The sequence below is a fragment of the Malaclemys terrapin genome, chromosome 6, assembly GCF_027887155.1.
Source record: "Malaclemys terrapin pileata isolate rMalTer1 chromosome 6, rMalTer1.hap1, whole genome shotgun sequence".
NCBI classification, from domain to species: domain Eukaryota; kingdom Metazoa; phylum Chordata; order Testudines; family Emydidae; genus Malaclemys; species Malaclemys terrapin.
In genome coordinates this window covers 40,304,740-40,320,854 of record NC_071510.1, presented here as the reverse complement: position 1 = coordinate 40,320,854, position 16,115 = coordinate 40,304,740, and the positions used below count along the sequence as shown (strand labels likewise).

Sequence of the window (16,115 nt, the reverse complement as noted above, 5' to 3'; positions counted from 1 at the left end):
AATACTGATAACATGTTCCTGTGTAGTCATATGTATTACGTGATATGATACATCATCTCACATGCTTCAATATCTTCTTTTTCCCAGGATGTTTTTGATTTATATAATTTCAATGCAAAATATTTTGGAATTCAAAGCATAGACTCATCACTAACCCACTATTTAAACAGCTGCTCTTTAACTGCAATAGGAAGTTAGGGGTTAACCTGTGGAATTTGAAAATACTTTGTTGATCGCATTCACATTTTCTCTCACTGTGCTGGGACCTTCAAAGTGGTCCATTTGGAAACTTTTCTTAGAACAAGCTGGCAGATCTGTAGGAGGCTAAAAATCTTTACAAGTTGCAATGCACAAAATATCTGTTTTGGTCCTCCTGTGTATTGCACATTCTCTAAACAGTGTAACCAAAGGCAACTATGCATCAAGCAAGAAAGAAATGCCAGGTGCCCACTTTCATTATTCCAGCGAGGAAATCCGTGTGCTCTCTCAGGGTGTCCTGAAGCTTGGAGCTGGGTTAAAGGAGCAGGTTGACCATACTAAAGAGAAAATTACCTACATCTTTCAACAGCTCAGCATTTTTAACAACTCTTTGATAGAATTACTGGAGCAGGTCAGCCTAAATAAGAGGCTGAGAAATGGTCTTATGGAGAAAACTCAGCAACTTGAAACTAGGAATCAAGTTCTGGGCAGGCTCTCTGCAGAGCTCCAGAACCAGCTTGGTGAAGTGATGCACTACAGAATGACTTTCAACACCAAGCTGGAATTTTTAGAGGAGAAGATAGAGAATGCCCTAAATTACAAGACTAACACCAGTACGTCAGTGAGTATGACTGACATTATGGTAAGTACTGGAGTTTTTAACACCTGATCTTCTTAATCTATCTTTTAGCATGATTATATATTTACTTATAGTGATTCTCAGTAAAAGTGGATACTAGACATAGGACTTTTTTTTAATCCATAAATCTATTACCATATGAGCTGAAAACAGGCTTGTCTGTTTTGCTCTGCATTTTTTTCTTTATTTAAGACGTATGTGGTTATGTGTAAGCTCTTCCGGGCACGAGCTGTCTTTATTTTTGTGCATTGTATAGCTTAATAATTACTAATTATTATTCAAAATCTGTAGTGGTAAATTCATTTACCACATACAATTAAAAGTAGGACAAAACCTGCAGTCCTTATTCAGGCATAACTCTTATTGGCTTCATTGAGAATTTTGCCTGCATGGAGACTACAAGATTTGCCTCTAAAAACAATGTTCTATTCTATTTCTGATAATTCCTCCAGCTAAAAAAAATAAAAAATCACATTGAAGATGCCCCAGTATTTTGTGACCAAACCTTGGAACACAGCAAAGATTTTTGCAGCTTCAAAGTAATCTTTTCTTCCCTCCCCACCTCTTTTCTTAGTCTTTTGTGCAAACTCAAAGCGTAAGAATTGATGAGTTGCTTACTGAAGTGGAGCTGCAGCAAGACCAAATTAGTATACAAGATGCACTCATTCAAAAGTTACTGAAAAAGGTAGGCTCTTCATAACTTTTCTTCCCCATTCACCTTTTCACTACTGGCCTTTGTTTTGAGTTTGGAAGAATACAGTGATCCACTGAACTGGTAACATTATTATGAATATTATTTATTTGTATTATGGTAGCACCTAGGAACCCATCATACTAGGTGCTGTACAAACATTATAAAAAGAGGGTCCCTGCCTCAAGGGCTTTTCCTGTTATAGGGGGAAACAGTCATGATATGTTTTTCCTAAAAGGGAGATGAAAGACAAGAGATCTGCCAAAATTCTTGGCACCAGGAGTTGGGAATTCAAACAACACCAATACCAAAAGCTGGCACTAATCCTCTAAATCAGGGTTCGGCAACCTTTCAGAAGTGGTGTGCCAAGTCTTCATTTATTCACTCTCATTTAAGGTTTCACGTGCCAGTAGTACATGTTAACGTTTTAAGAAGGTCTCTTTCTATAAGTCTATAATATATAACTAAACTATTGTTGTATGTAAAGTAAATAAGGTTTTTAAAATGTTTAAGAAGCTTCATTTAAAATTAAATTAAAATGCAAAGCCCCCCAGACTGGTGGCCAGGACCTGGGCAGTGTGAGTGCCACTGAAAATCAGCTCGCGTACCACCTTTGGCACGCATGCCATAGGTTGCCTACCCCTGCTCTAAGTACTGTATAAATATCATCAACCCATGTCACATTCCTGCATGGCAGGAATTTTACAAATGGGATACAGCCACTCGCCCACGGCTATGCAGGGAGTCAGTAGCGGAGCTGGTTTCAGAATTCAATGGCTGCAGTCTAATGTCTCAACATTCTGCCTGCCAAAAGAACGGAGATGCATACTTGTTGATTAATGGAATCATTTGATTCCTATGTATCTCTAGAAGACTGATGTTCACTTTAGTACCTATAGAACGAAAAACTTATGATTTCCCTGTATACTTTATAAATGACTTACATTCACTTTCTGTTTCTGTAATTCTCTTTTATTTTTAACCACATTGCATTGTTGTCGTTACCTTTTGCTACACAGGTTAGGCCAAAAAGCAAACTAGCCAGACAGCTGAAGACCAATGGAATCAGGAAGAAAATAGCAGATTCTTCTGAGATGCAGAACACAACATTATCAGTACATGAGAGTATATGAAAGACAATCACAGGATTAAAATATTTTACCAGTGATCTATGCAGTGTAAATGCAGATATGCTATTAGGATTTCTATCTTGATTTAGAAGGCTAATATGCAAGATAGCTAGGGGCTATCTTGTTCAATAGTTGTTATCTTTTAACAAACTGCCTGGCCAAGGTGCTGAAAAGTTTTGCAAAAATATTGTTATTGTAGCGTGAATATGACAGTTACCTACTAGCTTGCTCCTAACAGAAATGTTGTAGATCCGTAAGCACTAGTTACAAAGCAAATATTTTAAGGTACTGAAAATAATGAGTGCATCTGATTTTTAAAAAAGTGTTTTTAGACATTTCTTAGAACTATGCTTTATCATGAAGATTATGGAAATCCGTGTTTTATTCAGTTTCTCAGCTGACTGACTTGACTGCACAGTGATCATCATGCCATATGGTATACATTTCACCAATCGTATATTACATAACGAATGCAATTTGTTATGGCATGTCGGATGTAATGCATCAGTTGAAAGCACTGATACACAAGCTATATGCAGGAGGAATACTTGTGCCACTAGATTGCTGTTTGCTAGACTTTCATTTTTCCATGGTTTGTGTTATGCTAAGTAACATATAACAGAATTCATTGCTTTTGGGTGTGTGCGCGCGCACTAAAATAAAAAATTACAGTAACTTCAGGAAACCTTATAAGCAGGTGTGTGTGTGTGCACATGCACACACACAGTCACACACTGAGCACAAGTGGGGACTGGCTGGATAGTAAAAACAAGAAGTGGGATATTGTGTCATATCCCCTCTACCAATAGCAGTGGCTTAAGTACTGCTCTTTTCTGAGATCTATAAAGAAGCAGGGAGGTAGCAAGACAGACATAAATGGGGCCTCTGATGGCAGGAACTCTGAGGGTAATACATGAGCAGGGACCCATATTCTTAAACAAAGAGAAATGAAGTGAGCAATTTAAACCCCTTGGAAAGCTACTTGAGTTATAGAAATATTTGAACGAAATGCTGCAAATGGAGAAAAAGAAATTAATTTCCATCTTCTGTCACACATGCTTAAGACACTGCAACTTTCCTCATTAAAACGTGTCTGGGTCTAGAGTGAAGAAACTGCACCCTCAAGTGGCTGAACAGCACAGATACACAGTACTATACTGGAATAATGACACTCCTAAAGCATCTTTACTGCTAAAATAGCTCCACCAAAACCACTTACAGATGGTTAATTTTCCTACTCCCATGAAATTTTAAATCTTTACAATGAGATCAGTCACACATCTCTTCATCCTTCAGCATTCCTTACAAATTAAGGGCCAAAATTCTCGTCTCGGTTATACCAGTGCAGCCCACTGGTTGTCATAACCATTCTGAAATGTACGTACAAATAGTATTGCAGGAGTTAAGCATCTATACTGGAAATTATGTTTTCAAAACCTTGGCGTTGAGGCAGGTAACGAGAGGCAACAGGTTCCTTTTGAGCAGGAGGTAGCAAATGCTTCTCTCCCCATCTGGTCACTGTGTGTCTCACCTAGTTGCATACAGAGCCAGATGCTGATTAAAAAAAAGATTGCAAAGTGAACAAGAGAGGGAGACCCCAGGAAAAAACAAACAATCCGCAGAGGGTGTCCTGGTTACGAAAAAGAACAAAGGACTGTCCTGATAGTACCAGGGGTACCAAGAAACACCCTGCATCTTTCACCGAGGAGGCAAGTGGACAGTGGGACTTGCCTCATGAAAGGGTGATCACAGCCAAGTCTGGCTGCAAGATGCTGGGAGGACTTTGGGTGAGCATTGCTCTATAAAACAGAGAAATATCTAGTTAATTAAATCTAGGCTCTAGAATGCACATAACCTTTTTATTTTACATGTAATCTTTTGTTTCCAGTACTCCTACTTGCTATTATTTGAATCCCTGTACTTTTTAAAATAAAACTGCTATTTGTTTTCACTATACTCTTATTTAAGTTCTGTGAGTTAAGCGGAGCAGTGATCAGAGCTGCAACTGGTAAGCCAGGGTGCACTGGTACTTTGGGAGCAGCTAATCTGGAAATGGAGAGGAACGGGGTTGGGCACTCCAAGGAGATGCTTGGGGTTGGAATGTGCCTATCGCTAACCTGTAGCTGCTAGAGTGTGGGGCCTGTGGAAGCCTGGAAGGAAGTGCTTGTGTTGCCTGTGACCAATGGAGTTAGAAAGCTGACCCACAACAGGCAGAGACAAGGCTTCCTCATGCTAAGGAGAGGTGGTAGCGAGGTGTCTCACAACCCTGGTGTGACAGAGTGTAGGCAGTGAACACACTTAGACGCCAACTTGTTCCCCAGAGACAGCTGACTGAGATAATTAGAGAAGCAGGCTGGTGGGCTGGGTGGGATACAGAGCCAATTAGCCCATCAGCCCAGTCTGAGAAAGAGGCACAGGAAGGAAATGCAGAGGGGAGTGAGAGTGGGGAACAGGGCTAGCTGAGCCCAGCCACACATAGGACTCAGGGAAGGGAGACCTCTGTTCCCTCAGGTCCTGATGAGAGGGCCAAAAGCGCTAAAGATATTTCAAACAGACTGTTGCACAGGGACTATAGTGGTACTGGTGGAAGGCATTCAAAAATAAATGATGCTGTGAATGCACACTAGTGGATAATGGGCAGAATCTGTGGGGCAAGAAGGCAGGAGTGAAGACACACCCTGTTACACCTGGATACCCCCCAGGAAGCGTCACACTCCCTGACTCATTTGTGATAGTCACATCTCCCCTGCTAATCAAACTGGCCCTGCTGTCCAAGTCCCAGTCCTGTACAGTATACTCAGCTGTTGATTTAAAAAAAAAATCTGCAATACATTCTCTGTTCCTTTCATCAAATTTCAAAAACAAATTCAAATATTACAGCTAAATCTATACATAATCCCAGAACATACCTCGAGTCACAAATCTCCATCCTGTGTATTATTAGCATTACCATACAGTACATCAGTGTGTTGAAGAATATTCCCTTGATATTCATAGCTCATTTGGGATTAATGTGTTGCCAGGCTAGTAAGAAATGATGGGACCTATTTTGATTTGTACTCTTTAGAACTTTTACCTTTTTTAATCAGTCAGAATAGTCTAATACATTTTACGAAGTGATATGATATAGAGAAGGGATCTTATTCATGGAGTATACAGAGCAATAAACTGCATCTTTGGGTAGTTAGATGACACATGGTAACTACAAAAGCTGTTCAGTACAAATATGCTCCAATGCTGTGAATGTTACTCCTATTATATGACAAGATAAAGGATGCGACAAAATCACAAATGAAAATATAATTAGTCTTGTGTCATGAGCGGTTTAAAATTCAAGGCATCTGTTTTCCACGGATGTCAATGGGATTTTATAGTTAGAAAAAAAGACTGGGAGTCAGAACTTCAAGGCTAAGATTTTTAAACATGGGTGCCTAAAGTTAGGTTCCTAAATTCATATATAAGCAGCTATGTAAAGTTGTCTGAGTACCTACTGAAGTGAATGAAAGCTGCTGGTTCCTCAACACTTTTGAAATACTTTGCTCATGACATTTACAATTGGACTGGAAAATATACGGCAGAACATACAGTAGGGATCCTATCTTGTATTGGCTAATGAGATTAAAGAATGGTTGTAACTTTACTGGCTTAGATAACCTAACTTGTTTTTCAATTTCTAGTTTCTATGAATCAGAGAAAAATTATACCATAATTATTTTGGAATATGGGTTTAACAGTTTTCAAAAAATCCATTTTTCTTACCTATAAACAGTGTGGGGAACATACACTTCTCGAACTGGGAACTCCAAAATCTCTTTCTGAGGACGACTGCGGTTTTCAGGAAATGGTTTCACTTGTAATAACTCAGGGGTGAGACAGCAACTGAGGACTTCTGAAGCTGGAGAGATCTCCAATTTAAGTGATCCTTAAAAAAATTACATGAAAGCTCAGCCCACCATTAAAAATAAGTAATGAAAAATAAAACCAAACCAAACATGCATAAGGTCAAAAGAAGTAACTAGGAAATATGAATTTGGGTTTTTAGTTTGAGGACTGCAAGAGAAAGAAATCTTGGTTGGAGAAAGTATTTCGTTATCTGAATACACAGGGAAGTAACCTACATAGATCCCTACACATCAAGATAAAATCTCTCTTCAGGTTTCATCATCATCACAGTAAATCCAAAAGGAACATGGCCTCCTTGCAGGTTGAGCACTTCCCAGATTGATCTCTGGGCAGGTCCTAAAGGTGATCTCATGGGATATTCAGTTTATGACCATCACTGGCGATCTTATCACGCCATTGAAGCTTTTGGCACCTACATTATCCCCATCCACGTAGTGGCATTCCTTGGCACACAAACTTTGGAATGTGTTGGTCTTCCAGTTTAATAATATGTCCATATCAAGAAAGCCACCAAAACCGAACCAGTTCTAATGGAGGTGGTTTCTGGGTTCAGCTTCAATTATCCTCATTTCTGATCTTGTCCTGACACTTAATATATGGAGCAGCTGATGAAGACACAAGACTCTTTGCGCATTCACATGTAGACAGGAAGGAAGGGATACCATATACTGAGTTGACTTTCTAGTCTTGTCGATTCAAAAAGGATAACATTTGTTAAGGGCTTGAATTGGAAATAAAGTAGTGATGCTCTCGCTAGCTTTGTGCGCAAAGCAAGCACTGCCTTACTTAAGATAGTAAAATGAGGTGCAGATCTTCAGAATATGATTTTCCAAATTTTCTCTTGCTTGCTGTGACCAGCAGTGAAACTGTTAACAATGGTAACATTTAAACTGTCATAATTAAACTTAAGATTTAATACTCTATTGAGATGAATGGGAGCAGTTCACACCGTCCAGAGCTGCTCTTCAGGCTGCCTACAGACCCGGGCAGTCATCCCTGCAGTGGTTACATTCAGTTCACTTTTTAGAGATTTTTCTTAGCAACCACAAGGGCTAGAGACATAATGTATTGTAAATGAAAGCTTAGAATCTGGGGCACAAGGAAGCCATCACAAAAAAGCACCAGTTGGTCAAGCTGTTGTGAGAGGCCAAATTCAGTCTCTGCCTCTGCTTAATTAACACTGGGTCAATTAAAAGGGAAAGAGACTAAACATTTTAATCACCCAACCCAATCTCTAATCCCTGTTCTAACAAGATATTAGGGAACCAGTAAGGATCTTGAGATTCTGCTTTAATCCCATTCTCCTCAAAAACTTCAGGTAAAACTAAAAAACCGAATGAACCTATTGTAAATTATTGATGAAAACAAACTAATTTAGAATATAAAAATAACTATAAATCTCTGTCTGCCGGGGTGAACAAATTAGAAGGTCAAAAATTAATGGCTGGCTTGATGAAGTCATTAATAAAATAAGGAAGTTCCCTCATAACACAACTTATAGCCCTAAAAACCAAGGGGATAATTGCACAGGAGGGCTGAGATTTTCATTGGTGTTTACTGGAGTTAGGTGCCTATATCTCATCCCATCCTAAACACATTCCATACCTGGGATGGACTTCACTCTTCTCTGCAAGGAGGAAGATCTCTTGTAGTCAGTTAAAAATTTGAATAGGTCTTCATCACTAAGTCGATCTCCTTCCTGTCAGGAGAAAGACAAATGAATACTGCTATAAGGGTACATCGTATGGTTACCTACTTTCATGAATTAGATATGTCTTCAAGACAAAGGCCTGGTTTACACTGGGGGGGGGTGTCGATGTAAGATACGCAACTTCAGCTACGAGAATACCGTAGCTGAAGTCGACATATCTTATTCCGACTTACCTCCCGTCCTCACAGCGTGGGATCGGCGGCCGCGGCTCCCCCGTCAACTCCGCTACCACCGCTCGCTCCGGTGGAGTTCCGGAGTCGACGGGGAGCACATTCAGGGATCGCTATATCGCGTCTTAACGAGACGCAATATATCAATTCCCGATAAATCGATCGCTACCCGCCGATACGGCAGGTAGTCTGGACGTACCCAAAGAGTGAGTGGGTAACTCTGTGTTTTGTATGAATTATCCTTTTGTTCCCCACTGAGCAGCATTTTTTCAATTCAGTTCACTTTAGTACACGTTTACGAGCACAATATAAAACTCCACACACTCTAAAATAAAGAGCTTACTGTACCTGTTTTATAAAGGTGTTGACAGTCAGAGTGGTCGCTTTGAAGTTTGACACAACATAATTGTCCTCTGAATTGAGGCTCCTCTCAGAAAGTCTTCTAGCTTGTAGCATCATCGTTCTTCTGTCACCAGTAGTTCCTTTCCCTTCAAGAATAAATTATGTTTTAAAAAATTCATCTTATTTTGTGTCACTATAAAGTCTATCATAAAGCATGACATATATACCTGAATTTAGTACTAAAACACCACAAGCACCTTGTGATCTCAGGGGAATATCAAAAGACCTTAACTTCGTATTTTCCATCAACTCAGTGTAAGGCTATGTAAAACAATGTAGTAAGTGCAGTATTTATTCTGTTGAGAGAACATCATTGCTGCTGTGGCACGATGCTATTCGTTTCTTTAGCCCATAGGATGACAGGAGGTGAGGCAATCTGGTGTGTGCTATTGTTGGATTGGGCCTTCTATTCATAGTGGAAGACTAAAAGGACTGATCTTCCAGCAATATAAATCAAGAGTAACACCACTAAAGTCAATGGGATTCCACTGCCATAAAACTGGTGTGGAATCAAAGTCAGGGCTAGAATGCGTGCAGTAGGAATATGTACATCGTGCATAAGATCACATTTAGGGGCTCCAACTGATGAGTATGGCAACTTGTGAGTATTATGGGGGAAATGAAGGGAAAGCTGAGCAGTTCTTAACTACAAAACTGTTGTCAAGAGAATGCTCTGATCCAATGACACATTGGTACCCTATTAACATTGCTACTAAAGCTTCACGTTGCATTGATTAGAATAATAAAACTATTACCATTTAAACTTTCTGTTTCAGACATTTCTTTTTCAAGTGTTGAAAAGTTAAAGAAATTGGTTAAGCTTATGGGAGCCCAGGCGAAAGGCATCCGGTATCTCCCCAAACGCTGACAGAAGGACTCAGATTGGGCTTTCAGTTTCTCAACCTTTTCTTTGCTCTAAAATAAAGAAAGGAAAATACAACATATTAAAAGGCCTAAATTTGACTATGACTCTATGAAGGCAATTTTCAATGTGTCTGCTCAGCCTCCTTCAATTCTGTTTATACAGGACCCAATGCAATGACTACTGAAGTCAATGGGAGTCCTTGTCATTGTACAAGGCACATATTATACAAGGTCAGCTCGAGTACACGCAACTGCAGAGACGGTTTCTCTCTTTCTAGGTGAAATTCACCTTTGTGAAGAGAGCCAGCTGAAGACTTAGACGTCACTTAAGTCAACTTACATCCTCAAAAATGGGACTTGCTTGTTGCATGGGCCTTTTACTGACCCTCTGCACAGGGGTGAGCTTCCTCCTCGGTCTCTGAAGAGCTCACCTGGGAGGTAGTGTGGTGCAGGCAACTCACATCACATACAGTAGGGCACTGAACTGTAGTCAGATTATAACAGCTTTCATGTGACTACTGACCAGGTCCAAATTTGAACTAGTGACCAGAGGTACAAGATACAGTCCCCACTTAAAGCTGAGTAAATAGTACCCATTATATAAAAAATCAGTAATTATATATTTACAGTTGAGTGTATAATATGCATTCTTGATATTCACCATAACAAGTCAATAGATGTCATTATTATATATATTCTGAACAGTTCCATCAGAATTATAACCCTTCTTTGTCTGAAATTGACATTCTAAGGCTACGCTAGCTAGCGTGTTGCCCCCTGCTCATGTACACCTGTTCATGCTAGCTTTCATGGAGCTAGTGTGAGTATAAATAGCAGCGTAGCTGCGGTAGCACGAGTAGTGGCAGTGCAGGCACAGCTTAGCTATGCTGTGTACATACCCACCAGTTTCAGGCCGTGTCTCTGCTGTCCCTACCCCTGCTACTGCAGCTACACTGTTACAGTAGAACCTCAGTGTTACGAACACCTCAGGAATGGAGGTTGTTCGTAACTCTGAAATGTTCGTAATTCTGAATAAAACGTTATTGTTGCTCTTTCAAAAGTTTACAACTGAACATTGACTTAACACAGGTTTGAAACTTTACTATACAGAAGAAAAATGCTGCTTTTAACCATCTTAATTTAAATGAAACAAGCACAGAAACAGTTTCCTTGCCTCGTCAAAACATTTTTTTTAACTTTCCCTTTATTTTTTTAGTAGTTTATGTTTAACACAGTACTGTACTGTATTTACTTTTCTTTTCTTTTTGGTCTCTGCTGCTGCCTGATTGCGTACTTCTGGTTCCAAATGAGGTGTGTGGTTGATTGGTCAGTTTGTAACTCTGAAGTTCTACTATATTTATATTCATGCTAACTCAATGAGAGCTAGCACAAATATTTGCACCCCTACTCACAATGTAGACATAGCCTAAAGGTGAGATACCTTTAGAAGTCCAAGAAACATTATCATTCCCCTCCTGAGAGGTAAATAATGATTAACTGAACCAATAAAGAGACATCTGAAGAGATGGTGCCTAAGTGCCCACATACACAAACAGATGATTTACACACACAAAGCAGTGATTTGTGTCCACACATGGTGCAAATATTTGTGCCCACCAAACCTTGAAAATTCATCCCCTGGTTGTTTAACATTGCCCAAAAAACTTTCCAGTCATTGATTTCAGAAGAAGCAAACAATAAAAACATACATCATCTTCTCATGATTTTTTCAGTCATTCACATGAGTCAGGATTCGCTTACATACGTAACAAAAGAATATTTCCATTAACTGTTTTGCAGATTCTAATTGCTTCCCCCCATCCTTTGTTAGCATTTAACAATCTTGACAGTATCATGCTTACCTTCCCACCCTCACTTTCTTTTAGAACCATGTAGGGTTCAGCACAGTCTCCAATTTCTCCTTGCTGAAGGACTTTTTCAATCTATCAAAATATAGTAAAAGTATGAAAGCCATAAAAGGAAAACATATATGAAGAAAAATACAATCTTTTGCTTTTGTTTCTCTGTAAGTATGAAAGAGCTGGTCTATTTCACAAGGTTAGCCCAGTACTAATACTATTAATAAATTAAACAAATACATAATATAAAATGCCTGTGATTTTCTCTGTGGAATAATCCATCATAGTAATTCTCCCACCTCCAAATGAGTGCTTAATAAGGAAGCAAAAAGAGTGTCACTGCATTGTACTGAATCAGGGAAAAGCTAGTGTATCCTAAACGCAAAAACAGCTCATATCAACTTCATTTGAGAGTTGAAAAAATACATAAACACACCAAATCAACACTAACTGGTAATTCATCAAAAACACAAACTGTAATTCAAAATCAAATAGCTTATTTCAGTTTGCTTTTAAATTTCTCTTGTACGGTGACACAGAAACCTATTAACATTTATAGGAGTAGTATACTGAGTGGCAATATAACTGTCAGTTTGTGTAACAGAGATGTCAATAGATTCCTACTTCTGTGATATCAGTGTTATCAGAATATCTCTAAACAACTAAGCAACAAGAAATTCTTGTTAATTATTACTACCCTCTCTGAAAACTTCATCTTCATGAAACCAAACCATAGCTATAGTCAGAAAACATGAATTAGAAACCAACAGAATGATACAGCCAATGCTACATACCTTTACTACTAGGTAGATATCAGAAGACGGGTAAGTGACGGAAAATACTGCAGACCTTGCCTGACTAGATGAGTCAATGCAGGGGGTGTGAGATCGTAAGAATCCTTTGAACTGTTCTGAATTCAGGTCACAATGAAAATTTTCAGAGATCTTTAAAACCACAAAAAACAAAATTCCCCTATAGTTATTTGTTATTATCCATTGCAAAGCAAAAGTGTATCAAAGGATAAAACATGAGAACATAAGAAGATAAGATATAAAAAGAGTTAGAAAAGCAGTAGCCAGAACTGCAAAATTAATATGGAAATGCAAATTTGCATACATGTAAAATTCCCATTGATTTAAATGGATACAGGATTAGACCATTATGGTCCGATTCCACAAAGTGCTGAGCACCCCTAAGTTTAATGGGCCCAGTGGAGTCACTTCACAGCAGACTCAATACATTTCAGGACTAGGTCCTTAAATTTTCACAGTGAAACCAGTTTTGCAAAGAGGGGCTCTGTAGAGAGGAGATCACAAATAGCCACACAACACATTTTTGTGCAACATGTTCCATGTAAATTGAAGATCATCTGCTGCAAGCATTTCATACACGTGAATTCCAGCTGAACAAGCACAACAGCAGATTTTTACCATACTTCCAGTAAACCAGGGTAAATTGCCCATTTTTGGCAATGTACCATAAATTGTAACTTCAAAAGACAAGTCACAAAAGAATAATATAAAGTACAGAGCCAAATGTCCTAACATTTTCAAATTTCAATGAAATTCAGCTGAAAAAAGAACAGATTGTTATTAGCCAACACATTATTAATGTTTTATTATTGTCCTTTGCTCTGCTCTACTGCACTCTTACCTTTTTCCTTTCTTTTACATCATAGAGGGCTATGCATGCAAACAATGGTTCTATTTCTATATCAAATCTGTTTAGGAAAGAGACACAGAGCATTAATACTTCACTCTTGTGACTGTGCATATTCAAAAGTAAAGGCTCTAGTTTACCTGCTGTTTCCTTTAGGAGGAAAGGAGAGATGGGCATGAGACACAAAGTTTAGATTCAGATCTCAACTCTCCCAAACTTTGGGAGATCTACGGGTCTGGGATTTTTGTTTTAACCTTTAGAGAGACAAGTTGCCTGGTTCTCTTGTCTGTTAAATTTGCTTTGCACTCAGATGACATTTTCTGCCTGGTGAAGGATTCCTCCAATTTGAGAAAAAAGAATAGGAGTCTGTTCTTTTTGCGGATACAGACTAACACGGCTGCTACTCTGACACCTGTCCAATTTGAGAGATTCCTCCTCCAGTGGCACATTGATTCCTATGCCACCCCAACTCCCAGCCTCTGGTGTAAGAGATGTGCCTGGAAGAAAGGGGGCGTTGGCAAAGCATTCCTACACCCTAATGATCCCTGACTGCCATAACAGCTTTGGGGGCTGTTAGCAGCTGGCATAGTTTAGAATGGCTTTGAGGCTGCTGTCAGCTAAGCATGCAGGACTGATTCTTGTTGGTCTGATGTTGTGGGAAGCTGTGGTTAAGTTGCATTTTCACCTAGGCTAGTGTCATTAATTTAACTCCATGTTAATCCCTATGGATATCAGTCACATCTCTGAAAATCTGGTTCATCTTCAACTAAGAGGGTCTGGAATGACGCAATCATTACTCTTGTCGTGCTGAAATGGCATTTGGCAGGACTTTCACATTCACTATTTCTTGAAATTAACAATAATTTCTGAAGTAATGTCCTCTAATAATATGTGGGTGCACACACAGATGACTCCAAGAGGAGCAGGAGAGGAATTGGCTATCTGCTTGTACTTTCTCATGTTTTCAGAAAAACAATCCTAGCCATGAATAACATGGAAGCACAGATTGCTTCCCTATTTAAAAAAATCCAATAACACACACACAAAGACTAAATGAGTTTGCTCTTATTACATAGTTTGGGTATTTTTTTACCCCATTTTCTCCTTGACAGTCTGAACATTTCTTTAACCACAGATGGACAATTTCTTTACAAGTATCAGCCAAAGAAAGAACAAGGAATCCAAACGGACCTTTGACATTAAAGACGTCTTATAATGGGTGCTGGTGAAATATATTCTACACCATAAAAGAATAAGCATGTGATGGTCACATGAATCCTGAGAGAGACAGAAAGACACTTACTTCAGTGTCTGCAGCTTCACCAAAATCCTGTTGCCCAGATGTTCCTTTGGGCAGTCTGGAACTGGTCGTATCTCCACCGCATCCTCCTATTATTAACCACATTATTAGCCACTTATTAATTACGACTGGAACCCTTACTCAGTGTAACCAGACAATTACTATAAACAAACTGATTGCAATGTATTGCCTTCATTGAAGAGTGTTCTCCCTCACAAGGAGGAAAGTAAAAACTGACATTTAATTTGAGTCTGGAACTCACTACTATTCTGTGTTTGTACAGTGTCTAGTAAAATGGGGTCAAAAATAATAAATTTAAACAGATTTGGACCTTTCACTACAATGCCTGTATTTTCCACACAAACCATTTAAAATAAAGGGGGCCACATGGTAGCATTCCCACCCTGATCTTGGCACAATACACATCCAAACATTCCCCTTCCATGGGTGTAAGAGAATTGCAGACTTTATCGTCACTCAAGAGAGCTATCTCAATGCAAAATCCTAACGGAGACAAGGCACAGGTAGTTTTTACCTAGATGAAGCTAATAAAGGTTGACACCTTTTTGCTCTGAAGACACAATCTAATCTTCAGTGGACTTTTTTTTAACCTCCTGTTAACTGTTTGCCTATTAATGGGAGGTACTTAACACATCTGTAAAGGGCTAGAATGGACGCTCCCCACCCATTTGTTCCCCTAGAGTAAAGAATGTTTGTAGCCTTTTATACTGGGGTGAATTTCACTGGGCCTTAATGCTTCAACTGGTATCACACATACCATACCCTATCCCATGTGGAAGTTAAGGGACGGGTGAATTAAATTTTGACTTAATTAATATGCTCAATACAGCCAAATATTTACTTACGGTCAGACCCCAACAGCCATATACAAAATGTCATCTGAATATCAATCCATAGCTCATCCTTAGAGAAAATGCCCCCTCTGAATAAGGAGCAGACACTGTAGCTCTGTAGCCAGAGAGGCCTGTGGAGCTTCCTTGGATCAGCAGACTCAGAAGCCATTACCTTCTGCAGGGGGCTCTAATTCCCATATTTATTAGCGTCAGAAGAAACTAATATACTTTTTAAGATTTTTCTATCTAAAAACGTGACACTAAAATGCACATGTTGAAAGTCTCAGAGCTCACCTCGTCCATGGCTGGGTAGAGGGCAAAGAGCTCTGCATGCCTATTGGCTCGCCGTGCTTCTTCGTTCTGCCTTTCAAAGTCCTCCACACTAACATGCTGCAGCAGATTTTCCAGCCGTGGGTCAGGCTGCAGGCTGCGTAGATTAAAGTCACACGATGTGAGGGTGGTTCGTCCGGTCTCATCACAGAGTACATTTAAGGGCCTGGGAGCTTCCTGTTGGAGAGAGACACAAGACTGAAATCTCTAACAAAAAAAGGATAACTTGGACACTGGTGCTACTCAGAGCTTGTTTTTACTTGGGGTTATCCTCTTTCAAATATTTCCTCAAACTCACCCATGCTGCTAAGCCTATATAACATTTGGCAATAGGTAGGCAGACAGTGTGCTATGACCAGGGCTGATTACACGACTCTGTCTTCTCTGTTCCCTTGTATTCTGCA

At 39.4% G+C, this 16,115-nt stretch overlaps 2 protein-coding genes across 4 annotated transcripts in view; one reads left to right on the top strand and one right to left on the bottom strand.

The window, feature by feature from the left end:
* Positions 1-16,115, bottom strand: part of DOCK8 (dedicator of cytokinesis 8) — a 127,468-nt gene that overhangs the window by 65,427 nt on the left and 45,926 nt on the right. For all 3 annotated transcript variants that reach the window (XM_054032720.1, XM_054032721.1, XM_054032722.1), the window contains 9 exons: positions 15,676-15,888; positions 14,531-14,616; positions 13,222-13,288; positions 12,363-12,512; positions 11,572-11,652; positions 9,601-9,760; positions 8,792-8,931; positions 8,168-8,261; positions 6,419-6,581 (listed from right to left, as the gene is read on the bottom strand). In XM_054032720.1, the coding sequence (XP_053888695.1) occupies positions 6,419-6,581; positions 8,168-8,261; positions 8,792-8,931; positions 9,601-9,760; positions 11,572-11,652; positions 12,363-12,512; positions 13,222-13,288; positions 14,531-14,616; positions 15,676-15,888 (1,154 nt within the window). The remainder of the gene's footprint in view (positions 1-6,418; positions 6,582-8,167; positions 8,262-8,791; positions 8,932-9,600; positions 9,761-11,571; positions 11,653-12,362; positions 12,513-13,221; positions 13,289-14,530; positions 14,617-15,675; positions 15,889-16,115) is intronic.
* On the top strand, positions 296-4,615 carry LOC128839606 (uncharacterized). Its single transcript, XM_054032723.1, has 3 exons — positions 296-841; positions 1,413-1,523; positions 2,549-4,615. Exons 1-3 carry the CDS (start codon positions 347-349, stop codon positions 2,660-2,662), a joined length of 720 nt encoding a protein of 239 aa, XP_053888698.1. The 5' UTR covers positions 296-346; the 3' UTR covers positions 2,663-4,615.